Source organism: Mustela putorius, unplaced genomic scaffold (genome assembly GCF_011764305.1).
Source record: "Mustela putorius furo isolate JIRA1106 unplaced genomic scaffold, ASM1176430v1.1 tig00000585_pilon_pilon_pilon, whole genome shotgun sequence".
NCBI lineage: Eukaryota > Metazoa > Chordata > Mammalia > Carnivora > Mustelidae > Mustela > Mustela putorius.
The window spans coordinates 12,662,315-12,689,705 of record NW_025421424.1 but is presented as its reverse complement, the minus strand read 5'-3'; the positions used below and the strand labels follow the sequence as shown (position 1 = coordinate 12,689,705).

The window sequence follows — 27,391 nt, the reverse complement described above, 5'->3', positions numbered from 1 at the left end:
CAAAGCTGGAGGCATTATACTCCTTGATTTCAAGCTATACTACAAAGCTAGAGTAATGAAAACAGTATGGTACTGACACAAAAACAGACATATAAGCCAGTGGAACAGAATTGAGAGCCCAGAAATAAATCCTCACATATACGGTAAACAGTATGATACTGGCACAAAAATAGACACACGAACTAATGGAATAGAATTGAGAGCCCAGAAATAAATCCTCACATACACAGTAAACTCACATTTGACAAAGGAGCCAAGAATATTCGATGGACAAGGAATAGTCTCTTAAAATAATGAGGTTAGAAAAACTGGATAATCACATGCACCAGAATAAAATTGGACTGCTATTAAACCACTTGGAAAAATTAACTCAAAATGGATTAAAAACGTAAACAGAATATCTGAACCTGTAAAACTCCTTAAAACAAGGAAAAACTCCTTGACATGGGTCTTGGCAATGACCTTTTGGATATGACACCAAGAGCATAAGTAGCAAAAGCAGAAAGCTTTTTGTAAGCATCCAACTCTTGATTTCAGCTCAGGTCATGATCTCAGGGTCATAAGTCTGAGCCCCAAATCAGGCTCCATAATGAGCATGGAGTCTGCTTAAGGTTCTCTCGCTCCCTCTACCCTACACCACTCCCTCCCTTGCTCTCTCACTCTCTAAAAAAAAAAAAAGAAAAAGCAAAAGCAAAAATTAATAAGTGGGTCTACATCAAACGTAAAGGCTTCTACACAGTAAAAGAAACAATAAGCAACATGAAAAAGGCAACCTACAGGATAGCAGCAAATACCTACAAATAATGTATCTGATTTGGAGTTAATATCCAAAATATATAAGGGTCTCATACAACTCAATAACAAAACAAACAAACAAACAAAACCAACCTAATGAAAAAATGGCAAAACAACAAAACAGTTCTCATAAAAACAAAAAACATACAAATGGACAATGTGTATGTGAAAAGATGGTCCACATTACTAATGACAGGAAAATGCAAATCAAAATATCAATGATACTAACTCCTGTTAGAATGGCTACTACCTACAAAACAAGACATAACAAGTGTTGGTAAGGATGGAGAGAGAAGGGCAGGAATACTTTTTTTTCTTTCTTTTCTTTTTTTTTTTTCAATTATGTAACATTATTTATTTATTTTCAGCATAACAGTATTCATTATTCTTGCACCACACCCAGTGCTCCAGGCAATCCGTGCCCTCTCTAATACCCACCACCTGGTACCCTGACCTCCCACCCCTCACCCCTTCAAAACCCTTAGATTATTTTTCACAGTCCATAGTCTTTCATGGTTCACCTCCCCTTCCAATTTCCCCCAACTCCCTTCTCCTCTCTAACTCCCCATGTCATCCATGCTATTTGTTATGCTCCACAAATAAGTGAAACCATAGGGCAGGAATACTTTTGCATTGTTGGTGGGAATTAAGCCACTATGGAAATTAGTATGAGGTTCCTCAGAATATTAAAAACAGAACTGTCATATGATCCAGAAATTCCACTTCTTGATAAACCCAAAGGAAATAAAATCAGGATCTCAGGGGTGCCTGGGTAAGTCGGTTAAACATCTGACTCTTGGTTTCTGCTCAAGATGTGATCTTAGAGTCCTGGGATCAAGCCCAAAGCCAGGCTACTTGCTCATCATGGAATCTGTTTGTTTCCTTCTCCCTCTGCCCCTCCCCCTGCTCATGTAAGTGGTTCTCTCTCTCTTTCTCTCTCTCATTCTCTCTTGAATAAATAAAGCATTAAAAAAAAAGAAATCGGGATCTCAAAAATGTATCTGTACCTCCATGTACACTGCAGCATTATTCACAAAAAACAAGTTAGGGAAACAACCAAAGTGTCTACCTGTAGATGAATAAGCACTATATATACATATTGGATTATTATTCAGCCATTAGAAAGAAGAAAATCCTGCTATTTGCAACAGTGTGGATGGACCATAATGGCATTGCGCTAAGTGAAATAAATCAAACAGAGAAAGACAAATACGGTATGGTATCACTTATATAGGGAATCTATAAGCCAAATTCGTAGAAACAAAGTATAATGGTAGTTGCCAAGAGCTGGGAAATGAGGGAAGTGGGACGATGTTGGTCTAAGAACAAAAACCTCTGGTTATGAGGTGATTAAGTTCTGGGGATCTAATGTAAAGCATGGTGATTACAGTTAGTAATGTATTATATATCTGAAAGTTGCTGAGAGACTAAATCTTAATTGTTAGCACCACACCAAAGAAATGGTAATTATATGAGGGTTATGGAGGGAAATGTGACAATCATTTCACAATACATAAGTGTATCACATATGTTGTACACCTTAACTTTACAATGTTGGGTCAATTCTAGCTCAAGAAATCTCAAAAAAAAAAACCACGACAAAGATAAAAATAGACATTTTGTAGAAAAGAACATGTGAATCTCTACTACTTCTATGAAGACATGTTAGAAATGCACATTAAGACAAGATACCACTCTACACCCAACAGAATGGAAAGTATTAGAAAACTGGATAATACCAAACAATATTCATGCTTTGCTGGTGGGAATGCAAGCTAGTATAGAAAGTCATTTGGGAAATAACATGGCTATCTTTCATAGAATTAAGACTGGATAATCTCTGTAAAATTTGCAAATGCATATTCCTTTTGACTCAGATCCAGGTGAAATTCTCTAAGGTACAAAAGAGGAAATTTTTTGTTTTTGTGTTTGTTTTGGATGAAGCTGTAGAAGATTTAGATGTCTATTACTAGGGAAATGGATAAAGATGTGTTAAATGCATACTATGTAGTGGTTAGAAGCAATAAACTAGATGAACGCATAACAACAAAGGACAATCTTAAAATCATAACACCGAGTGAACAAAGTAAGAAATCTGTTGTGGCCTTTAGCACAATACCACTTATGTAAATTAATCACACACACATGAAACACTATATGATTCCTAAGAATATATATATATCTAAGACACAGACTACACATACTAGAATAAGCGCCTATCATAATAAGTAATATTTATTGAAGCCATATATTACCTGCCCAGCCCTTTTCTAAATTCACTAGCTAATGTACTAATTTAATTCTCAAAACTCTTACCATTATTATCTCCAGTATATAATTGAGAAAACTGAGGCACAGAGGGGGGTATTTTTAATACTTTATTCTTTTAGTGTTCCGAGACTCATTGTTTATGCACCACACCCACTGCTTCATGCAATAAATGCCCTCCTTAATACCCACCACCAGGCTATATAGTTAGTGGTTGGCGGAAGCACCAGCCCTAGGCATCTGACTCTGAAGCTTATGCTCTTTGTCCTCCCCTATATTGTCTATGAAGAGGAGGATGCAAATATTATGCATGAATAAATGATTAACGTAACCCCCTGCATCAAGAACTAAAAACGAAAAACAAGTTTTTGATTATGAAACCTCATTTGTTTCTCACGTCTCTGAGTCAAGTACTTATGTAAAAAGAGCAAGTAGACTATATATCTGATCCTTTCTGATTCTGAAATTTTGAATCTTAACATTTGGCTTTACATTTCCCATGACAGAGAGCTGAGTCTATCATTGTGATATACTCTGTGAAAAAAGAAAAGTATATTATTTTTCCACTTTCCTAGGACAGTTAACTCTGTCAGAGTAATTTATTCTCAACACAGAGTAGGCCCTAGTAGATGTGTATCTACTTTAAGTTCTAGGTTTTAGTAAACATAGGAATTGTAGTAGCTATGTTTGTACATATACTAATACTCCTTACTCAATTAGTAGGACATTATACGGAGAGAATATTGTTATGTTAGCTTCTAAGGCTGAAGTATTATAGAGGTTATGTAATCATAATAACAGCCATGATATTCATGGCAAAATAAAAATAGAGTAAAATACAAAGCAATATTACAGTAGAATTCTTCCAGAAATGAGCAATTTCATCAATACTTTTTGCAGGATGAAGTAAAAAGTAGTACTTCCATTTATCCCATTCTACTGTCATTGTTCCATCACTATCTATGCTGAAATTTAGAACAAAAATAGAGCTTATGACATTTATAACAAATATTCTAAGAATAAGTACTAAGAATATTCTATTGAATATTTTAAAAGTTGCTAAGACAACAGATCTTATGTTAATTGTTCTTGCATGGAGACAACCTAAGTGACTATCAGTGAATGAATGGATAAAGAAAATGTGGTGTGTGTGTGCAATGGAATATTATTCAGCCACAACAAAAGGAAATCTAGCCATTTGAGACAACATAGATGGACTGTGAGGGCGTTTTGCTAAATGAAATAAGTCAGACAGAGAAAGACATACACCATATGATCTCATCTATGAATGAAAAATTGAAAAAAACAAAGAGCTCATTGAGAGAACAGATTGGTGGGTGGTGGCCAGAGGTGAAGGTTTAGGGGATGAGTGAAATGGGTGAAAGAGGTTGAAAGGTATAAACTTCAGTTATAAAATAAGTCATGGAAATGTAATGTACAGCATGGTAACTACAGTTAATAATACTATGCTGCATGCTTTCGAAAGTTGCTAAGACTAAATCTTAGAAGTTCTCATCACAAGAAAAGAATTTTAATTACAATTACATATGTGACAGATGTTAAGAGACTTACTGTGATAATCATTTCATAATATGTACAAATATCAGCACATTACATTGTAAACCTGAAACTAATGTTGTTATATGTCAATTATACCTAAATAAAATAAAGCTTTAACTACAAAAAGTATTCTTATTAAAAAAATAATAGTTATAAATAAGACAGTGAAAGGAAACTTTTGGAAGGAATGAATATGTTTATGGCATAGATTATGGTAATGGTTTCCTAAGTGAACACTTAACTCCAAACTCATCAAGTTGCATATATTAGTTATGTACAGCTTTTTATATGTCAAAAAATAAAAAATTTAAAAATTTTTAAGTCAGTGGTTTAAAAGAATTACATCTATTCTTTAAACTAAAGCAGGCAGAATTTTATTCTAGGGATTTTTTAACGTGTGAACAGTTCATGATTTAGTCAATAGCATTCTCACAATTCAACCAATTTCTTAGGGACCTTTCTTATAACACTGTCTATAAAAGCTAATATTATCAAACCTAAAAAGAAAGGAGGGCAAGCTGGAAAGAAGGGAGGCAGGCAGGGAGGAAGGAGCTACACCTATAGCAATTAGTTTCTGACATGGAATATTAAATCAAAATAAAAACTATCAAAAATATGGATAAGGGCTGACCTTTGTAGAATTTTTTCTGCCTGAGCTTCAGAAATATTTACACCCAGTGATTTCAAAGCAGCAATTATTTCTGAAGTCTCTATTATTCCTTTAAAAAGTGAAAAAAATCTAATTAAATTATCTGAAAAGATAACAAGGCAAAATATACTTACAATGCAATAGTCTTTAAAAAGCCCATGTTTTGTTTATTCATCATTTTTAAAAATTTTTTATTTTATTTTTTATTTCTTTTCAGTGTTCCAAAATTCTTTGTTTATGCACCATACCCAGTGAGGCTCACCCAACCTCTCACCCCCCACCCCTGCAAAACTCTGGTTGTTTCTCAGAGTCCACAGTTCTCTCATTGTTCATCCCCCCCTCCAATTTTCCCCAACTCGCTTCTCTTCTCCATCTCCCCATCTCCTCCATGTCATTCCTTATGCTCCATAAAGAAATGAAACCATATAATTGACTCTCTCCATCTGACTTATTTCACGCAGCCTAATCTCTTCCAGTCCCATTCATGTTGATACAAAAGGAGATGTAATATTCCATTGTATATATGGACCATATCTTCTTTATCCATTCATCCATTGAAGGGCATCTTGGTTCTTTCCACAGTTTGGTGATTGTGGCCATTGCAGCTATGAACATTGGGGTAGAGATGGCCCTTCTTTTCACTACATCTGTATCTTTGAGGTAAATACCCAATAGTGCAATTGCAGGGTCATAGGGAAGCTCTATTTTTAATTTCTTAAGGAATCTCCACACTGTTTTCCAAATTGGCTGCACCAACTTGCATTCCCACCAACAGTGGAACAGGGTTCCCCTTTCTCCACATCCTCTCCAACACATGTTGTTTCTTGTCTTGCTAATTTTGGCCATCCTAACTGGTGTAAGGTGATATCTCAGTGCGGTTTTAATTTGAATCTCCCTGATGACTAGTGATGATGAACATCTTTTCATGTGTCTGATAGCCATTTGTAAGTCTTCATTGGAGAAGTGTCTATTCATATCTTCTGCCCATTTTTTTATATGATTGTCTGTTTTGTATATGTTGAGTTTGAAGAGTTCTTGATAGATCCTGGATATCAACCTTTTGTCTGTACTGTCATTTGCAAATATCTTCTCCCATTCCGTGAGTTGCCTCTTTGTTTTGTTGACTGTTTTCTTTGCTGTACAGAAGCTTTTGATCTTGATGAAGTCCCAAAAGTTCATTTTTGCTTTTGTTTCCTTTGCCTTTGAAGACATACCTTGAAAGAAGTTGCTGTGGCAGATGTTGAAGAGGTTACTACCTAGGTTTTCATCCAAGATTTTGATAGATTCTTTTTTTTTTTCCAGTGCTGATAGACTTTAAAAAAAATAAATTAATTTATTTATTTTCAGAAAAACAGTATTCATTATTTTTTCACCACACCCAGTGCTCCATGCAATCAGTGCCCTCCATAATACCCACCACCCGGTACCCCAACCTCCCACCCCCCTGCCACTTCAGACCCCTCACATTGTTTTTCGGAGTCCATAGTCTCTCATGGTTCACCTCCCCTTCCAATTTCTCCCAACTCCATTCTCCTCTCTAACACCCCCTGTCCTCCATGCTATTTGTTATGCTCCACAAATAAGTGAGATCATATGATAATTGACTCTCTCTGCTTGACTTATTTCACTCAGCATGATTGCTTCCAGTCCCGTCCATATTGCTACAAAAGTTGGGTATTCGTCCTTTCTGATGGAGGCATAATACTCCATAGTGTATATGGACCACATCTTCCTTATCCATTCATCCATTGAAGGGTATCTTGGTTCTTTCCATAGTTTGGCGACTGTGGCCATTACTGCTATAAACATAGGGGTACAGATGGCCCTTCTTTTCACTCCATCTGTATCTTTGGGGTAAATACCTAGGAGTGCAATTGCAGGGTGACAAGGAAGTTCTATTTTTAATTTCTTGAGGAATCTCCACACTGCTCTCCAAAGAGGCTGCACCAACTTGCATTCCCACCAACAGTATAAGAGGGTTCCCCTTTTTCCACATCCTCTCCAACACATGTTGTTTCCTGTTTTGTTAATTTTGGCCATTCTAACGGGTGTAAGGTGATATCTCAATGTGGTTTTAATTTGAATCTCCCTGAGGGCTCGTGATGATGAACATTTTTTCATGTGTCTGATGGCCATTTGTATGTCTTCATTGGAGAAGTGTCTTTCCATATCTTCTGCCCATTTTGATGTTTGCCTGTTTCGTGTGTGTTGAGTTTGAGGAGTTCATTATAGATCCTGGGTATCAACCTTTTGTCTGTACTGTCATTTGCAAATATATTCTCCAATTCTGTGGGTTGCCTCTTTGTTTTTTTGACTGTTTCCTTTGCTGTGCAGAAGCTTTTGATTTTGATGAAGTCCCAAAAGTTTATTTTCGCTTTTGTTTCTTTGTCTTTGGAGACATATCTTGAAAGAAGTTGCTGTGGCTAATATCGAAGAGATTACTGTCTATGTTCTCCTCTAGGATTCTGATGGATTCCTGTCTCACGTTGAGGTCTTTTATCCATTTTGAGTTTATCTTTGTGTACGGTGTAAGAGAATGGTCGAGTTTCATTCTTCTACTTATAGCTGTCCAGGTTTCCCAGCACCATTTATTGAAGAGACTGTCTTTTTTCCACTGTATATTTTTTCCTGTTTTGTCGAAGATTAATTGACCATAGAGTTGAGGGTCCATATCTGAGCTCTCTACTCTGTTCCACTGGTCTATGTGTCTGTTTTTATGCCAGTACCATGTTGTCTTGGTGATCACAGCTTTGTAATAAAGCTTGAAATCAGTTAGCGTGATGCTCCCAGTTTTATTTTTGTTTTTCAACATTTCCTTAACGATTTGGGGTCTCTTCTGATTCCATACAAATTTTAGAATTATTTGCTCCAGCTCTTTGAAGAATACCGGTGGAATTTTGATCGGAACAGCATTAAAAGTATAGATTGCTCTAGGCAGTATAGACATTTTAACAATGTTTATTCTTCCAATCCAAGAGCATGGAATGGTCTTCCATCTTTTTGTGTCTTCTTCAATTTCTTTCATGAGTGTTCTGTAATTCCTCAAGTACAGATCCTTTACCTCTTTTGTTAGGTTTATTCCCAGGTATCTTATGGTTCTTGGTGCTATAGTAAATGGAATCGATTGTCTAATTTCCCTTTCTGTATTTTTATTGTTAGTGTATAAGAAAGCCACTGATTTCTGCACATTGACTTTGTATCCTGCCACGTTGCTGAATTGCTGTATGGGTTCTAGTAGTTTGGGGGTGGAGTCTTTTGGGTTTTCCATATAAAGAATCATGTCATCTGCGAAGAGAGAGAGTTTGACTTCTTCTTTGCCAATTTGGATACCTTTTATTTCTCTTTGTTGTCTGACTGTTGTTGCTAGGACTTCTAATACTATGTTGAACAAGAGTGGCGAGAGTGGGCATCCTTGTCGTGTTCCTGATCTCAACAGGAAAGCTGCAAGCTTTTTTCCATTGAGGATGATATTTGCTGTGGGTCTTTCATAGATAGATTTTGTGAAGTTCAGGAATATTCCCTCTATACCTATACTTTGAAGCATTTTAATTGGGAATGGATGCTGGATTTTGTCAAATGCTTTTTCTGCATCAATTGAGAGGACCATGTGGTTCTTCTCTCTTCTCTTATTAATTTGTTCTATCACATTGATTGATTTGCAAATGTTGAACCATCCTTGTAGCCCAGGGATGAATCCCACCTGATTATGGTGGATAATCTTTTTAATGTGCTGTTGAATCCTGTTGGCTAGGATCTTGTTGAGAATCTTAGCATCCATATTCATCAGTGATATTGGTCGGAAATTCTTTTTGGCAGGGTCTTTGCCTGGTTTGGGGATCAGGGTAATGCTGGCTTCATAGAAAGAGTGTGGAAGTTTTCCTTCTGCTTCAATTTTTTGAAACAGCTTCAGGAGAATAGGTGTTATTGCTTCTTTGAAAGTTTGGTAGAATTCCGCAGGGAATCCATCAGGTCCTGGGCTCTTGTTTTTTGGGAGGTTTTTGATCACTGCTTCAATCTCGTTATCAGATATCGGTCTATTCAGGTTGTTGATTTCTTCCTAGTTCAATTTTGATAGTTTATAGTTTTCCAGGAATGCATCCATTTCATCTAGGTTGCTAAGCTTAATGGCATATAACTGTTGATAATAACTTCTGATGATTGTTTCTACTTCTTTGGTGTTAGTTGTGATCTCTCCCTTTTCATTCATAATTTTATGAATTTGGGCTCTCTCTCTTTTCTTTTGGATTAGTGTGGCCAATGGTTTATCGATCTTTTTGATTCTTTCAAAAATCCAGCTTCTAGTTTCATTGATACATTCTACTGTATCTCTGGTTTCTACCTCATTGATCTCAGCTCTAATCTTGATGATTTCCCTTCTTATATGTGGAGTTGGTTTGATTTGTTGTTGATTCTCCAGTTCTTAAGGTGTAGAGACAGCTGCTGTGTTCTGGATTTTTCAATTTTTTTTTGAGGGAGGCTTGGATGGCTATATATTTCCCCCTTAGGACCGCCTTTGCTGTATCTCATAGGTTTTGGACAGAAGTGTCTTCATTCTCATTGGTTTCCATGAATTGTTTCAGTTCTTCTTTGATCTCCTACTTGATCCAAGCATTCTTAAGCAAGGTGGTCTTTAGCTCCCAGGTGTTTGAGTTCCTTCGGAACTTTTCCTTGTGATTGAGCTCCAGTTTTAAAGCATTGTGATCTGAGAATATGCAGGGAATAATCTTAGTCTTTTGTTATCGGTTGAGTCCTGATTTGTGACCCAGTATGTGGTCTATTCTGGAGAAGGTTCCGTGTGCACTTGAGAAGAATGAGTATTCTGTTGTTTTAGGGTGGAATGTTCTGTATATATCTATGAGGCCCATCTGGTCCAATGTGTCATTCAGTGCTCTCGTTTCTTTATTGATTTTTTGCTTCGATGATCTATTTCTAAGGGAGGCGTGTTAAGATCTCCTACGATTAGTGTATTCATATCAATATGACTCTTTATCTTGATTAACAGTTTTCTTAAGTAATTGGCTGCTCCCATATTGGGAGCATAGATATTTACAATTGTTAGATCATCTTGGTGGATAGTCCCTTTAAGGATTATGTAGTGTCCTTCTGTATCTCTGACTACAGTCTTTAGTTTGAAGTCTAATTTATCTGATATGAGAATCGCTACCCCAGCCTTCTTTTGAGGCCCATTGGCATGAAAGATGCTTCTCCATCCCTTCACTTTCAGTCTGGGTGTATCTTTAGGTTCAAAATGGGTCTCTTGTAGACAATATATGGATGGGTCCTGTCGTTTTATCCAATCTGCAACCCTGTGCCATTTTATGGGCGCATTTAGGCCATTCACATTGAGAGTGATTATTGATAGATACATTTTTATTGACATCGAGTTACCTTTGAAGTCTTTCTTTCTGTAGACTGTCTCTATATTTCTGTTCAATGCTATTCTTAGGATTTTTCCTCTTTTATAGAACCCCCCCCCCCTTAATATTTCCTGCAGTGTCAGCTTGGTGGTTGTATAGTCTTTTAAGCCTTGCCGGTCTTGGAAACTCTTTATCTCTCCATCCATTTTGAATGTCAATCTTGCTGGATAAAGTATCCTTGGCTGAATGTTCTTCTCATTTAGTGCCCTGAATATATCTTGCCAGCCTTTTCTGGCTTGCCAGGTCTCTGTGGACAGGTCTGACGTTATTCTGATGGGCTTCCCTCTGTAAGTAAGGAGCCTCTTTGCCCTGGCAGCTTTCAAGAGATTATACCTACAATTATAATTCCTCAGTTTGACTATCAGGTGTCGTGATGTTTTTTTAGAATGTATAATCTTGGGTGGAGACCGTTCAGCCTCTAGTACATGAATGCTGGTTCCATTCACGAGATTGGGAAAATTTTCATGAAGGACTTGTTCCACTATATCTTCTAGACTTCTTTATTTCTCCTCCCCTTCAGGGATTCCAATAATTCTGACGTTGGAACGCTTCATGGCATCATTTATTTCCCTGATTCTGTTTTCATGGTTTATAAGCTGTTTGTTCCAGGCTTCCTCCTGAACCTTTCTCTCTATCTGTTTGTCTTCCAGATCACTAATTCTATCTTCTGTCTCAGTTACCCTAGCTTTGAGAGAGATTAGATTAGATTGGAACTCATTGAGAGCATTGTGAACCTCCTCCCTGGTAGCTTTAAGCTCTGCCCTAACATTGTGAACATCCTGTCTGGTCGCTTTCAGTTCGGCCCTAATCAATTCCATTTGGTCATCCATGGCTTTCTCCAACCTAGCTATTGCCTGGATAATTGTTAGCCTGAATTCTCTTTCTGACATATTGTCTATGTTGATAGCCGTTAGCTCTGTTGCAGAAGGTCCATCCTCTGTATTTTTCTTCTGCTGGGCATTCTTCTGCCTAGTCATTTTGGTGGGAGATGACTGAACAGATGTTGCTGGATGTATCAACTGTGGTGCAGTCAAGGTGCACCCTGGAACACTTCTGAGCAATCAGGATTCCCCACACAAACGAGAGACAAAAGAAAAGAAAAAAAGAGAGAGAGAGAAAGACAGGAAAGAAAGGGAAGATTAAAGAGAAGGTTCAGCCCAGATGGGCCCCAAGGTAAGATTTATGAAGTAGACAAACAAAAAGAGACAAAAAGTGATACAAGTATATGACAAGAGAAAAATATATATATATGCAAATAAAGGAAGAACCTCGTCAAAAAGAACCCCAATTGTAAGATTTATATGCTATCAGGACAAACACAGAAACACAGAAACACTGGTGGAAGAAGAAGATGGGAGAGTTCTTATGAATTCTCAGTGTGTGCGAGGAAGGTTGCTTTGATTCTTCCTGAATGTATCTTGATATCTTTGTTAAAGGACTCAACTTTCCTAAGATAAAGGGGATTAAAAATTGGTTTACCTATAGGAGTAGTATTGATTGGGAAAAGGGGATTACTTTGAAGTTTAACTCTATATGAATATTAGAGGATAAAAATAAAAAGGAATAAACTAGACTAAACTAAACTATAATTTTAAAAAGAAATTCAAAAAATAAAAATGCATAAAAAACATAGGTGTATGTATCAAAAAGTTCAGGTTAGAAGGGTATTATGGAATTTGATGTATTGTACAGCTTGCTGTGATGGTAAATAGGTTAAAAAAATTACCAATGTGTAAAAAAAAAAAAAAAATGTTCCGGAATAGTGGGAACGAGTCAACAATACAAGTTTTCCTATGAAGTAGTGGTTGTTCTCTTGTTCTCTTGTTTTCTCTCTCTTTTTTTTTTTTTTCTTTCTTGGTTTGTTTTCTGGGGGAGGGGCCTGCCACGTGGGTTGTCAGTCAATGATGTTTCCTGAGTTAAGTCCTCCCACCTGCCTCAAGCGGGTGGGCTCTGAAGAAACTGGTTTTTTTTCAGGCTTTTGTTCTCTGGCGGTTTTTGTGTTTGTTCACTTTTTTTTTCCCTCTTACCTTGACCGCCTTTGATGGTTTTTGTAGTTTTAGAGGAAAACAAACTGCACCCTGATCTCCCTCTCAGAGAGAAGCCTCAGTCTGGGTGCAGAGCCTAAATAAGCTTCCCCTTGGCCGCTGGCAGAGCAGGTTCCAAGTTGCAGACCCACGGGACGCAGGATCTTTTGCTTGTACCCAAAGCCAAGGCAGTGGCGGCTGACTGGGAGCTCCCGACCGCCAGAGAGGTTCCAAGCAGCAATCGCACACTGAGATTTTGCCGATGGCCCGGGCTGGGAGTGCCTGGTCTTGCTGGGTCTAAGAGCGCCCGGCTTGCGCACACCTCTTTCAGAGGAGGCTGTGGGTCACGCGCGCGTCTCAGGCTCTGAGAACGGGGCGCAGGTCCCAGAACACCAGGCTGGGTTTTTGCGCACCTCTGTCAGGGGAGAGTTTGGGGCACGTGGCTTAGGCTTTGAAACAATGGCGCGGGTCAAAGAGTGCCTGCCTGGCCTTTGTAACTCTCTCAGGGGTAGTGCGCACGTATCTGGGGCTTTGTAGCTGGGCTTGCGCCTTCTGCTGATGGGCTTGGCTCCCATCCCCTCACAGGAGCTAGAACCCACGCATTCTCAGGCACGCTGGCGGCTTAGGGACCAAGACCTGGTTTCTCCGCCACACTCTCTCTGCCTCAGGGAGGCAGGGAGGGACAGGGAGGCTGTTCTGGGACTGGGGACTTAAGCCCCTGTCCCTGTCCCTAGCCACCCCAATTCCCACAATTTCCCCCCGCGATCCTTTACTCTTTTGGAGTGCTTTCAACCAGTCTCCCAGTTAACTGGTCCCCAGACGCAGGGCACTCTCGCTCCTATTGGGGTATTACTTTCCAACCAGTCGCCTCTGGTAGCTCCCTCCCCCTTTTGTTTATCTTCTGATATCAGTCCGACTTCCCACTCTGCTTTACCTGCCCACTGGCGTCTTCTGCCCCTGTAGAGAACCAGACGTGTATAATTCTGATCTCAGGCTGATTTCATGGGCGAATGGAGTTCTTTGGTAGGTAATCAGCTCATTTTGGGGTACAGGCTGAAAAGGCGCCTCCTCCTACTCCCCTGCCATCTTGTACCCCCTCCAGATTTTGATAGATTCTTGCCTCACCTTGAGGTCTTTTATCCATTTCAAGTTTATCTTTGTGTTTACTGTAAGAGAATGGTTGAGTTCCATTCTTCTGTATATAGCTGTCCAATTCTCCCAGCACCACTTCTTAAAGAGACTGTCATTTTTCCATTGGATATTTTTTCCTGCTTTGTTGAAGATTATTTGACCACAGAGTTGAGGGTCCATATCTGGGCTCCCTACTCTTTTCCATTGGTGTATGTGTCTGTTTTTGTGCCAATACCATGCTGTCTTGGTGATCACAGCTTTGTAGTAAATCTTGAAATCAGACAACAAGATGCCCCCAGTTTTGTTTTTCTTTTTCAACATTTCATTAGCACTTTGGGGTCTTTTCTGGTTCCATACAAATTTTAGGAGAAAAGCCCATGTTTTTTAGAACTATAATCCCATATTCACAGTACAAAGGGTAAAAGTTCTGAAAGCTAAAAGACTTTTTGTAAATTTGGTACAAAAATTCATTTGGTAGTCAATTATTTATCTGATTTTGTGTGATTATTCATTTGTTTCACTGAAGAAATATTCACGTATATAATTGCATGGTGATGGTCCAAATCCCACTTGGAGTATTATATAATATATTTTACATGCACTGTGCTGCTTTTCTAAAACTCAAATTCTAAATTTTTAAACACATTTTACCCTAAGGATTTCCAATAAGGGACTGTAGATCTACAACAAATCTAGATTATTGTATGTACTTGGAAAAAATTAAAAAGCTAACTCTGAAGATCTGATTCATGATAATAAGGCCACTCGATGTTTTAAGTTAAGTTTTTAAAGAAATAACATACCAAAAATATAATACAACACAAACTTTTTAACACAACCATATCCTATGTTAAATAACTTGAGTCAACTGATATATTTAATACAAGCCTACTATGCATCTCAATCTCAAATTGCTGGATGTTGTGAAGGAGAAATTAAGTATTCCATATGCTCCTCAAACTCTAAGACACTTCACTCACACGGTACTTGCCAAATCCAAAAAATTTTTTGATCCCTCCCTTGTGTAAAACCAAGAGTTGAGACTATTCAATCTTTTAAAATACGAGGACAATGAATCTTGGAAAACTGAAAAAAGAATGAATTAATTTAAAAAAAGAAATTACAGAAAAATAAAAATAAAAAAATGAGGACATTTTTGTGTTAAAAAATCAACTTAATGTCACTTAGCTATAAAATCTATAACATTAAAAAACCAATATAACTTCAGTCACATCTTTATTTCATATTTTATGAGCCATAGCTGCATATGCATACATTTATAAATAGCATACATATGTATGAGACATATTTATTTACCCTACAGACAAAGCCTGGTATTCATATGCAGAATTTCAGATTCTTTGTGATCCCTCCAAGGTCCCTAGTATTCCAAGCTCCACAAGGCGGAATTTGTCTATTCCTTAGCCTAAAAATCAAACTTTTCTTCGGGAAACTGAATCCTCTGCTTTATATGCCATTACTATCCTCAAACACTATACTCATTAATTCAATAACTTAAAAAGATTTTTTTAAGGTATACTATTAAAATCACTATGTTAAATGTAAGAGAAGCCAGAAATTAATAAAATAACAACCCCCAAAGAATTGTATATAGCTTGTATCAATGAACTACTTATTTTAAAAATACATTGCACTGTGCTAAAGTATATGTTATAGAAGAGTTATTAATAAAAAGAAATGCAAGGATAAATAAGAATTAAAAACAAAAGTCACAAATAAAGTATTATAAAGCATAAACAAGAGACCATCAAAGAAACAAAAAAGCAAAAGACACAGTATGAGCAAAGTACACTTACTTGTTAAAGATTGAGAACTTACATACAGTACTAGAAAGCAGGATAGTAGCTACATTGGAGTGTGGTGGTGATTTGGATGGGACATGAAAGGGACACTCCTGAGATGCTAATAATATTCTGCTTCTTAATTTGGATGTTGTTTCCATGTTGTATGTCTGTCTCAGGAAAATTTGTGGAGTTTTTACTTAGAATTTATGCACATTGCTATATATGTTGTATGTCAATGAAATCTTCCCCCCAAAATACCAAGTTAGGGCTAACCTGAAATGCTATATAAACCAGTTCTGACCTTGACTGACAATTTCCTAATTCTGTGTTTGTTCAGACTATGAGCTCTCTGCTCAAGGCAACCCCTCCCTCCTTTTTAAAAAGATTTATTCATTTATTTATTTGAGAGAAAGAGAGAATGGTCATGCAAACTGGGGGAAGGACAGAGAGAGAGAAACTCAAGCAGACTCCTTGCTGAGCACAGAGCCCAACACGGGGCTTGATCCCATGACCCTAAATCATGACCTGAGCTAAAACCAAGAGTTAGGTTCTCAACTCACTGAGCCATCCAGGCACCCCACAAAAAATCCTTTCTTTTCAGTTCTGTTTATGTATTGATCCAGTACAAATTTAAATGGTCCCTGGGCACAGTTAAGCTCTCCCTGTATCACTTCTACAGCAACTATCACAGTCTGTCTTGTGTATGTTTGTTTATTCCTAATTCACCAAAAATTGTTACTTCTGAAGATCTTTGTTAACACAGTTCCCAGTGCAAACTGTTTGCTTCATTGAACTCAAGTACATCAGGTAATTTTTACCTGATAGGAGCCAAAAATCCAAGCTAAGATGTAGGAAAAAAAAAAAATAGGGAATGAGATCCAGAACATTATCAAGGTCTATGAACTGAAAACGAGATTCAAAATTGCCTTTAAGTATATGCAGCAGGCTTTCACTGAGAATATAGACTTGAAATGAATTCAACAGAGTAACAGTTGTTCAATGGATGGAGAGGAGGACCACAATCATTCCAGCATTGCAGTTCCGGGGAGAAATGCAAAGTATTCCATCCCTATACCAGCAATTGAATGCTAAGTAACAAACTATCCCAAAATTTAGTGGTTTAAAAAGGATATATTTGATTATGGGTATGCAATCTGAGCTTGATTCAACTCGTTGGTTCTTCTGCCTGTCTTGCCACTCGTGTGAGTTCATTCATTTGAAGGTTTGTTCAACTACCGTTGGAAATCCAAGATGTCTTCACACAAGTCTATTACTTCAGATGGAGATGTAGAATAACTGAGAACTAAATGGGTGATCTCTCCCACTGGGTAGCTCCATCTCTTTTCTGGTAGCTCAGAATGTTAAGAAAGAGTATTCAAAGAGGACAAGCTCCAATATACAAGTACTTATTAAGCCTTGCTAATGCCCCAATGACTGAAGTAAGTAAAAATGGCCAAGCCCAGGCCTGTGTGGTTCACAAGCCTACACAAATGCATATATCCTGGGAGATGTGGCTCACTGGGAGAGCCAATGGAATGCAAAATAGTTAACCTTTCTTAAACTCAGTGTTCTCATCTGTAAAATGCAGCTGCTATAATGACTTGTATGAGACAAAAATAAGATATAGAAAATAAAGTACAATAAATGTCAGTTCCTTTCGTACCATTTCTTCAATCTCCAAGAAACCCCAACTAAAAAAGAATTCAATAATTTCTTCATTCACATCATTATAACCACAAGCCATGGACACTTTGGCTAAATAGGAGCAGGAGCTCAGATACTACTTGGTGAGAGAAGTTAAACAGATCAGATCACATGGGGGCCTTGAGCACCTCCTGCCAGTGATTTTGATTATACACCAGCCTGTATGCATCCTCTTGCCTCCACTGATTGGCATAAGGCCTGGAAACCCTCCTGGGAGACAGAAAGCAGGTGGTAAAGATTGAATCCTGCATACTATTAATTTTTAACAAATATAATGTGTGATGGGCTGGGAGAGTCCCAACAGGAATAATGATGTCAGGAAGGAAAAGCTGGGGAAGTGAGCCAGATCCAGTGAGTCAGATCCAGTAATAGCATTCAAAAGGCAATGTTGGCTCCAGGGTCAATGACACACAGCTGATACCAGAAACTACACTAGCCCAGCCAATCTGGAAGCACTTGGATTCTCTGGAAGAAAGTGACTAAATGTTCATATGAATTGATAAAGCTTGTGAGGCCCCAAATATTCTGGTATTATCAGACACTTGATTAAGCATAACAGCAGGGAGGAGTTTCCTATGGCTGCCATAATGAAGTATCACAATCTGAGTACTTAGAAAAACAGGAATTTATGTCTCAATTTCTCCAGAAAGTTCTGGAGGCCAGAAGTCTGAAACTAAAGTGTCAGCAGGGCCATGTTCCCTCTGAAGATGCCAGGGAAAGGTTTGTTCTGTGCTTCTCTCCAAGCTTCTGGTAGCCACAGGTGTTTCTTGGCTTGTTGATGTATCACCCCATTCCTAACCCCATCACACCAAAGGGTCATTTCGCATCATCTTCCTCTGTGCATATCTGCTTCTGTGTCCAGATTTCCCCTTTATATCATTAGTCATATTAGATATTGGGCATTATGCTAATGGCATCATTTTAACCTAATTACTTCTATAAAGATCTATTTTAAAATAAGGTATAAGCTATTTTAAAATAAGTCTGAGGTATGGGAGGCTCAACATATCTTTTTCAGGGTGCACACAGTTCAACCCATACCAGAGGATGTGCTCCCTTTTGCACCCACAAAAAGCATGCTGGCCAAATTGACTGAACTCTATGCAAATGTGGTCACTGAAACAGCAACAATGATGACACAGAAAGCAGGCAGCTCAATCAGACCTCACACCTCAGATCTTAGAGTCTAAGATCTGTAGTCTAGGTGCCAACAGTGGAGCTTCATACCAACTGTCATGACTCAAAACAAATGAAGCCCATGGGAATTTGGACAGCAGCTCTGCCAGAATGGCACCTCCTCAAGACTTTGGGGACTGAGCTGTGATATTTCAGTTTGACCGGTCAAGACAGAAATGAAAAGATCTATATTGCTAATCACTGTATTACTTTTAGATTTCCACCTTGCCTCAGAAAAAGAGTTCTCTTTATTACCAAGAGCTACAAGCACTGATTTTCAGCTTTACTGGAGACAATAGTAACATTATGTTTTTACTGATGACAATCTGATTTCACAGATTATCTGACACAGTGGATTTTCAGCTTACAAATGATGATTATGGTGGTACCCACCAATAACAGGTGAAATTCCAGAATAGCACAAGAGCAGAACTACTGGGACAAGAACAGCAGCAACTGATTACCAGTTCCAATTGTAGTACCTCTAAAACTTCAGGGTAGTATTTCAATAGCAGGACCCAGAAAGGCCTAAAAAGTGAATGGAAGCTTGAAGCACTGAAATTTGGGTATTGGAGGTCACTAAAGCCTTTGACATTCAGGATACATCTTGTTTCACCTAAGAATCCATTAACATAATCCTTTAAATAGCTTTTCTGCTAGACTTAGAATTTTTCAATTAACAAAAACCTGATTTCTGAAAACTTAAAAACTAATACATATGTTTTTAGATTGGGTGTAATTAGGCTCTAATTACCCATTAGCTACATATGGATAAGGAAATGATATTTTACTTTTACCTAAAGTCTTTGTGATTTAAGGGTTTGTGATAAAATACACATTTCCTCTGTAAATCAGCATAGATATTGATCACAACAGTATGTATTAAAGTGCAAGTTTGGAAACATCCCAAATGTCTTACAATACAGGAATGACTGGATAAGTCTACTCATAAATGGAATATTACAGAGTCATTAAAAACTATGTTTGTGAAGAATATTAAATGAAATGTAAATGCAGGGGCCCCAGGGTGGCTCAGTCATTAAGCATCAGCCTTTGGCTCAGATCATGATCCCAGGGTCCTGGGATCAAGCCCCACATTGGGCTCCTTGCTCAGAGGGAAGCTGGCTTCTCCCTCTCCCACCACCCCTGCTTGTGTTCCCTCTCTTGGTGTGTCTCTCTGACAAATAAATAAATAAAATCCTTAAAAAAAAGAAATGATAATGCTTACATTATAACATTAAAAGGAAAAAGTAGGACATCAAACTATATGTAGTGTGACTACAATTTTTTTTACAGAGAGAAAGAGAGATGCCTGGGTGACTCAGTCGGTTGAGCGTCTGCCTTTGGCTGAGGTCATGATCCCAGGGTTCTGGGATAGAGCCCCACAAGTGACTCCTTGCTCGGTGGGGAGCCTGCTTCTCCCTTTCCCTCTGCCTGCTGCTTCCCCTGCTTGTGCTCTCTCTATCCTCTGTCCCTGACAAATAAATAAAATCTTAAAAAAAAAAGGTATGCTTAAAAAAAGAGAGAGAAAGAGAAACCAAGCAAGAAACAAAAAGTCTAGAAGAAACTATAAACATATATTAAAATGTTAAACCTTATCTCCAGACAGCAAGGTTACAAGTAACTTTTACTTTCTCTCACCATCTTTGTGTTATCTAACTTCCCTGCAACCAAAATATTTTCAAAATCAGCAAGCAAACAATGGCATTTTAAAAAATTACCATGATACATTTAGCTCATACATTGCAAAAGAGTGGAGAGGTCTACTACTTAAGCCCAGAAGCTTTAAATTCAGAGGACAAATTCGTTTGTTGAGAAAATAGTAACCAGGGTCATCTCGGTGACTCAGTCAGTTAAACATCTGCCTTCAACTCAGGTCATGATTCCAGGGTCCTGGGGTTGAGCCCCACATGGGGCTCCCTGCTCAGTGGGGATTCGGCTTCTCCCGCTCCCTCTGTCCCTTCCCCCCACTTATGCTCTCTCTCTCTCTCAAATAAATAAGTTAAATATTTAAAAATATAGTAACCACACAAAAATGATAACACTAGTGGGGCACCTGGGTGGCTCAGTGGGTTAAAGCCTCTGCCTTGATCCTGGGGTCCTGGGATCAAGCCCTGAATTGGGCTCTCTGCTCGGTGGGGAGCCTGCTCCCCACCCTCTCTCTCTGCCTGCCCCTCTGCCTACTTGTGATCTCTGTCTGTCAAGGAAATAAATAAAAGCTTTAAAAAAACTTATAACACTAGTTAATGATATTTATATATTATTCTCAGAAAGAAAAAATTACTGCTAGACATGCAATAGAAATAACTGAATCTCTGATGGTAAGAGAAAGTTAAAGCCTGCTAAAACAATGTCTTTAGTAATGACAATTATTATTCATGTCAAGTTAATTGTGAATAAGATACAAACACATACCATCATTATTGTCATCCAGACTATTAAATGCCAGCCTCATTTTTTTCTCGTGGTCTTTAAGGTACTGCAAAAATTCTCCAAAGTCCAATCCTGAATAGCTTTAAAAATGTCCTACAAGAAAGAAGCAATTGATTGCAGAAACATATTGCAAGTAAACCCACTGTAGCATGCTAACATTGGCACATTTCACTCATATTAATTATTGTCTTAGTTTTTTAGTCACAGGTGAAAGGCTTCTAATAACACTTGTGATTTTCTTAACTTGTGCAGACTTATCAAAAAGTAAAGAGAAAGGACCCAAATAAATAAAACCATGAATAAGAGAGGTGAGATCACAACCAATACTACAGAAATACAAATAATATAAGAGAATATTTTTACACTAACAAATTGGGCAATCTTGAAGAAATGGACAAATTCCTAGAAACATATAAACTACTAAAAATGAAACAGAAAGAAATAGAATATTTGAATGGACCCATAACCAGCAAAGAAGTTGAATCAGTAATCAAAAATCTCTCAACAAACAAGAGTCCAGAGCCAGATGGCTCCCAGGGGAATTCTACCAAACACCTAAAGAAGGTTCTTTATTCTTCTGAGGCTGTAACAAAAAAATAGAAATAGAAGAAAAACTTCCAAACTCATTCTACGAGGCCAGCATTACCTTGATTCCAAAACCAAGGACCTCACTAAAAAGGAGAATTACAGACCAATATCCCTAATGAACATGGATGCAGAAATTCTCAATAAGACATTAGCTAATCAAATTCAATAGTACATTAAAAGGATTATTTACCATGATCAAAAGGAATTTATTCCTGGGCTGTAGGAGTGGTTCAATATCTGCAAATCAATCAATGTGATACTCTACATTAATAAAAGGTAAGAACCATATGATCCTCTCGATACATGCAGAAAAAGCATTTGACAAAATACATCATTCTTTCTTAAAAGAAACCCTCAAGAGAGTAGGGATAGAAGGAGCATACCTCAAGCCTCAACATCATAAAGTCCATATATGAAAGGTCCACATCTATTACCATTCTTAATAGGCAAAAACTGAGAGCTTTTCCTCTAAGGTCAGGAATATACACAGATGTCCACAGTCACCACTATTGTTCAACATAGTACTAGAAGTCCTAGACTTAGCAATCAGACAACAAAAAGAAATTAAAGACATCCAAAGCAGCAAGGAAGAAGTTAAACTTTTACTTTATGCAGACGACATGATATTCTATGTAGAAAATCTGTAAGACTCCACCAAAAAATTGCTAGAACTGATGAATTCAGCAAAGTGACAGGATATAAAATCAATGTACAGAAATCTGTTGCATAGCTATACACTAATAATGAAGTAGTAGAAGGAGAAATCAAGGAGTCAATCCCATTTATGACTGCATGAAAAACCATAAGATACCTAGAAATAAATCTAACCGAAGAGGCCAAGTATCTCTACTCAGAAAACTATAGAACACTTATGAAAGAAACTGAAAAAGACACAAAGAAATGGAAAAACATTCAATGCTCATGGGTTGGAAGAACAAATATTGTTAAAATGTTAAATTGGATAGAAACATGCAGAAGAATGAAACTGGACCACTTTCTTACACCATACACAAAGTAAGCAAAATGGATGAAAGACATAAATATAAGACAGGAAACTATCAAAGTCCTAGAGGAGAAAATATGCAGCAAACTCTTTGACCTCAACCAAAGCAACTTATTACTAGACATGTCTCTAGAGGCAAAGGAAACAAAAGCAAAAATGAACTATTAGGACTTCATCAAAATAAAAGGCTTCTGTAGAGTAAAGGAAACAATCAATAAAACTAAAAGGCAACTGACAGAATGGGAGAAGATATCTGCAAATGGCATCATATAAAGGGTTAATGTCTAGAATCTATAAAGAACTCATCAAAAGCAACACACACAAAATACAGAATCCAGTTAAGAAAGGGGCAGGAGATATGAACAGACATTTCTCCAAAGAAGACAAGCAAATGACTACCAGACTCATGAAAAAATGCTCAGCATGACTAGGGATCAGGGAAATACAAAGCAAAACCACAATGAGATATCACCACACACCTGTCAGAATGGCCAAAATTAACAACTCAGGAAACAACAGATGTTGGTGAGGATGTGGAAAAAGAGGAAACTTTTGCACTGTTGGTGGGAATGCAAACTGGTGCAGCCACTTTGGGAAACAGTATGGAAGTTCCTCAAAAAGTTAAAATGAGCACTGCCTTACAATCCAGGAATCACACCACTGGACATTTACCCAAAGAACACCAAAATACTAATTCAAAGGGATACATGCATCCCTATATTTATTGCAGCATTACTTAAAATATGCAAATTAGGGAAGCTGTCCAAGTGTCTGTCAATAGATGAAAGGACAAAGATGTGGTATATACATACAATGGAATATTATTCAGCCATCAAAAAGAATGCAATCTTATTATTTGCAAAAACATGGATGGAGCTAGAAAGTATTATGCTAAGTGAAAATAAGTCAGAGGAAGACACCATATGATTTCACTCATATGTGGAATCATATGAGCAAATGAGCAAGGGAAAAAAGAGAAAGAGAGAAAGAAGAGAAAAAGAAAGAAGAGAAAGAAGTAAGCCAAGAAACAGACTCTTAACTCTAGAGAACAAACTGATAGGTGGGGGGGGGGGTGTCTGTGGGGAGTGGGGCGATAGGATTTTCTTGTGTACTTGTTATGATAACAGCAGCAGATAATGTATGGAATTGTTGATTCATTATATTATATACCTGAAACTAATATTACACTGCATGTTAACTAACTGGAACTTAAATAAAAACTTTAGAAAAACAAAACAGGGGCACCTGGGTGGATCAGTTTGGTTAAGCATCCAACTCTTGATTTCAGCTCAGGTTATGATCTTAGGGTCTTGAGATCAAGACCCACATGGGGCTTTCCACTCAGCAGAGAGTCTGATTGAGATTCTTTCCCTTTCCCTCTGCCCCTCCTCTCTCTCTCAAGTAAAATCTTTAAAAAGTAAAAAAAGAAACCAGAAACAAAAAGTTAAAGAATGAAGATGAAGTCCTTCTATAGCTACAGTCACTTGGGTAATTTGAAATGTGACATTGGGTAATCAATTAAAATTCTTTTAAAAGCCTTCTTTTTTTAAAAAAAAATTATTTGACAGAGAGAGAGGGAGTACACAACAAGGGAGAGTGTCAGGCAGAGGAGAGGTAAGCTCCCCACTGAGCAGGAAGCCCAACACAGGGCTCATTCCCAGGATTCTGGGATCATGACCTGAGGTGAAGGGACATGCTTAACCAACTGAGCCACACACACACCCCTAAAAAGGTTTCTTTATAGAAGAGAAAAAAAAAAAAAACCTCTATGAGTGAGTAGGGATTATTCCCTTCTTCAGGATCACCACTGCACTGGATAAAGCCCCTTAAAAGTAAATGTTGTCACTTTGTGAAGAAATTTCTCTAGTACCCTAAGTGTCTTTCAAAGTATGATTTATTACCTCCAATAATGCTTAAGTATAGGATGAAATTATCCGATCACTTTTCAAATAAACTTGTCAGGAAAGAATAAATTATAGCTCCGTGAAAGACAAGGAAACTCATAATATCCTGCTCTGTATCCATTCAGAATATGAATTAATCAGTCATGCTCAGAATGAAGTGAACTTAGATGCCTCCTGCAAGTGAACAACTATGTGCCTTACACTCTTAAAAATAACTTTAGTTTGTGGGGAAAAAAATGAAGGCTTGCCATTTGCAGTGACATGGATGGAGCTAGAAAGTGTAATGCTAAGCAAAATAAGTTAGTCAAGGACAAATACCATATGATCTCTCCCATATGTGGAATTTAAGAAATAAATGAGAGAGAGATGAACCAAGAAACAGACTCTGAACTATTGAGAACAAACTGGTGGTTACCAGAAAGGAGGTGGGGGGAGGGTGGGGATGAGGATTAAAAAGTACACTTATCATGATGGAAATAAAATAAAACAAAGTGAAATGAAGTAAAATAAAGTAAGATAAAATAGAAAAAAAGAAAGAAAAGAAAACACAGCTAACACTTTCAGAAACAGAAATGGACAAGTTATTCAGTGTGTCTGTGTTCGATAACCCAAACATCAAAGGAATGTATGGCTGTGTAAAGGGCTTTAATAATTGACTTCCTGGACTACTCTGGCTGTAAGCTCCAGAGAAGTTTGTGGAAGTCCTGGGCTTACTGAAGAAATCATGTGACTATCACATGCTTAAGGTTGACAATTTATGGCAGCATTTGAGGAAAATAAAATGATTCATTTTGAAAATGAAACCAATGTGTTAGATTCCAGAAGAGGTGATATGTGTATTCTTTTTAGGGTACAAAAAAAGAAAAGCTACTGGCCTTTCGGTCATTTTTCTGTTTTGTAAAGAAAAAGCAGAATCCCACCCTGAACTTAACTGTCTTCATCCTTTCTCTTAGAACCAGTTCCATTCACATTGATTTCCTGGGACGATTTCAGAAAACTGATTCTTTCCAATTTCAGTATATGTGCTGCTGCAGCAAGCACCTGGAAACATATTCTTTTTTTAAAAGAAGATTTTATTTGTTTATTTGACAGAGATCACAAGTAGACAGAGAGAGAAAAGCAGGCTCCCTGCTGAGGAGAGAGCCCGATGCGGGACTCGATCCCAGGACCCTGAGATCATGACCTGAGCTGAAGGCAGTGGCTTAACCCACTGAGCCACCCAGGTGCCCTGGAAACATATTCTTAATCAGCGTGTACTCACTTGATCTTGCTGAATGGCCTGAATGTGCATCTCCTGACCAGGCTGATGGCTGTTAAAATTCAGAGGCACGAAGTCCTGACTGCTGGTGTGACATGTGGTGTGTTGTTTTTCTACCCAAACTTGGCAGGGCCTCTATTTTATAAAAAAAAAATCTTTGCCAGATACTTTGATCTATTGGCTGATACTGCTAACAGGTAAGCAAATGAAGTATCAGACAATGAAATTTTTTTAAGATTTATTTTTTTTTATTTGAGAGAGAGGGTAAGGGAGTGGGGCAAAGGGAGATAGCATCTCGAGCAGGCCCCATGCCCAGCAGAAACCAACACAGGGCAGGACCTCACAACCTTGAGATCATGACCTGAGCTGAAATCAGTAGTCAGACACTTAACTGACTGAGCCACCCAGGAGCCCCACTTCACCCACCTTTTTAAATCCATTTCTTTCACCACTCTAAATGTGCTAAAAAATGGGGATTTCAAGCTGACCTAGATTCTTTTAGTTGAAAGATCTCTTACAAGCCATCTAGAATGGTCCCCTCAATTCTACAACTGAGGAAACAAACCCCAGGAAAGCTGAGGGCTTTTGTCCACCCTCACATTATAAGGTAGGTGGAGGTAGAGCCAGGATTCCGCTCACATCTCCCTTTCCTTGTACATGACATGCCAGTTCTGCACTCTGAGGCAGCCAGTGAGGGTTAACAGGGTGGTCTGGCTTCTTTATCTGGTCAAAATTCTGATAAGATTTCTTTCTAATTTGATGTAAGTCATATTTTATTTTATTTTATTTTGAATAAGAAGCAGCTTATAAACCCCATCCATTTATGTGAATTACCATCTAATTTCTTTAGAATTATGAAACAGTGGTTTATATTAGCAGGGAATACACTATAACAATGCAGAATTATTCTTTTGGGATGCAGTAGTAATTGTGATGAACATGGGGGTCTTTTCATAGAATTCCCAATATGCATACAATTTTTGGATCCTAAGTCAAATTGCTAAAATTTTTAAACCTAATATTTTTATCACTAACATTTCTTTAATGGTATTTTTTTTTGGTCATTTACTGATCTTCCTGGGTGTGATGATGTTCTATAAGAGGATATACATGTGTTTTTTTAGAAGATGAGTCTCATGAGTGGAAGTACCTGAGGTCTTTCATGTTTGTCATATTTACTAAAGTAGTTGGTACAAAATGCATCAAAACCTAGAGGAGTAGCTTTATGTAAATGCTTTGAGAGCTTGCCTAGTATGTGTTTGGAAACATCAAGAACACCAGCGTTGCTGAAACAATTACAGCTCACTGTAATACAGTAAGTGAAGGAGAGAGGGAGTGAGAAATGGAAGAAAACAGGAGATGAGACCAGAGAGGGGAATGTAATTAGGGACTATTATAAATTATCTTGTTTGTTTACCTGTTTAATGCCTGCCACTCCTACTAAAACATATCCCCCAAGAAATAAGGACTTTGTCGGTCTAGTTCATCACTACACCCCAAGTGCATAGAACAGTTTCTGACATACAATGAGTAGTCAATAATTGCTGAATAACCTAAAAATGTGGAGAAATAATATAAAGAATACATATTTGTGGAGTTTATTTAATGATTCTTTGGCTTATTTAAGAATGGTTCAGAAGGTTGCGGGGAGGTGGGTGCCTAGGTGGCTCAGTGGG

At 37.9% G+C, this 27,391-nt stretch overlaps 1 protein-coding gene across 1 annotated transcript in view; it reads right to left on the bottom strand.

The window, feature by feature from the left end:
- Positions 1-27,391, bottom strand: part of LOC101689910 (calcium-binding mitochondrial carrier protein SCaMC-1-like) — a 132,095-nt gene that overhangs the window by 20,545 nt on the left and 84,159 nt on the right. The window contains exons 4-6 of the mRNA XM_045081988.1: positions 20,945-21,034; positions 5,255-5,342; positions 3,917-4,028 (exon numbers count right to left, since the gene is read on the bottom strand). Of these exons, the coding sequence (XP_044937923.1) occupies positions 3,917-4,028; positions 5,255-5,342; positions 20,945-21,034 (290 nt within the window). The remainder of the gene's footprint in view (positions 1-3,916; positions 4,029-5,254; positions 5,343-20,944; positions 21,035-27,391) is intronic.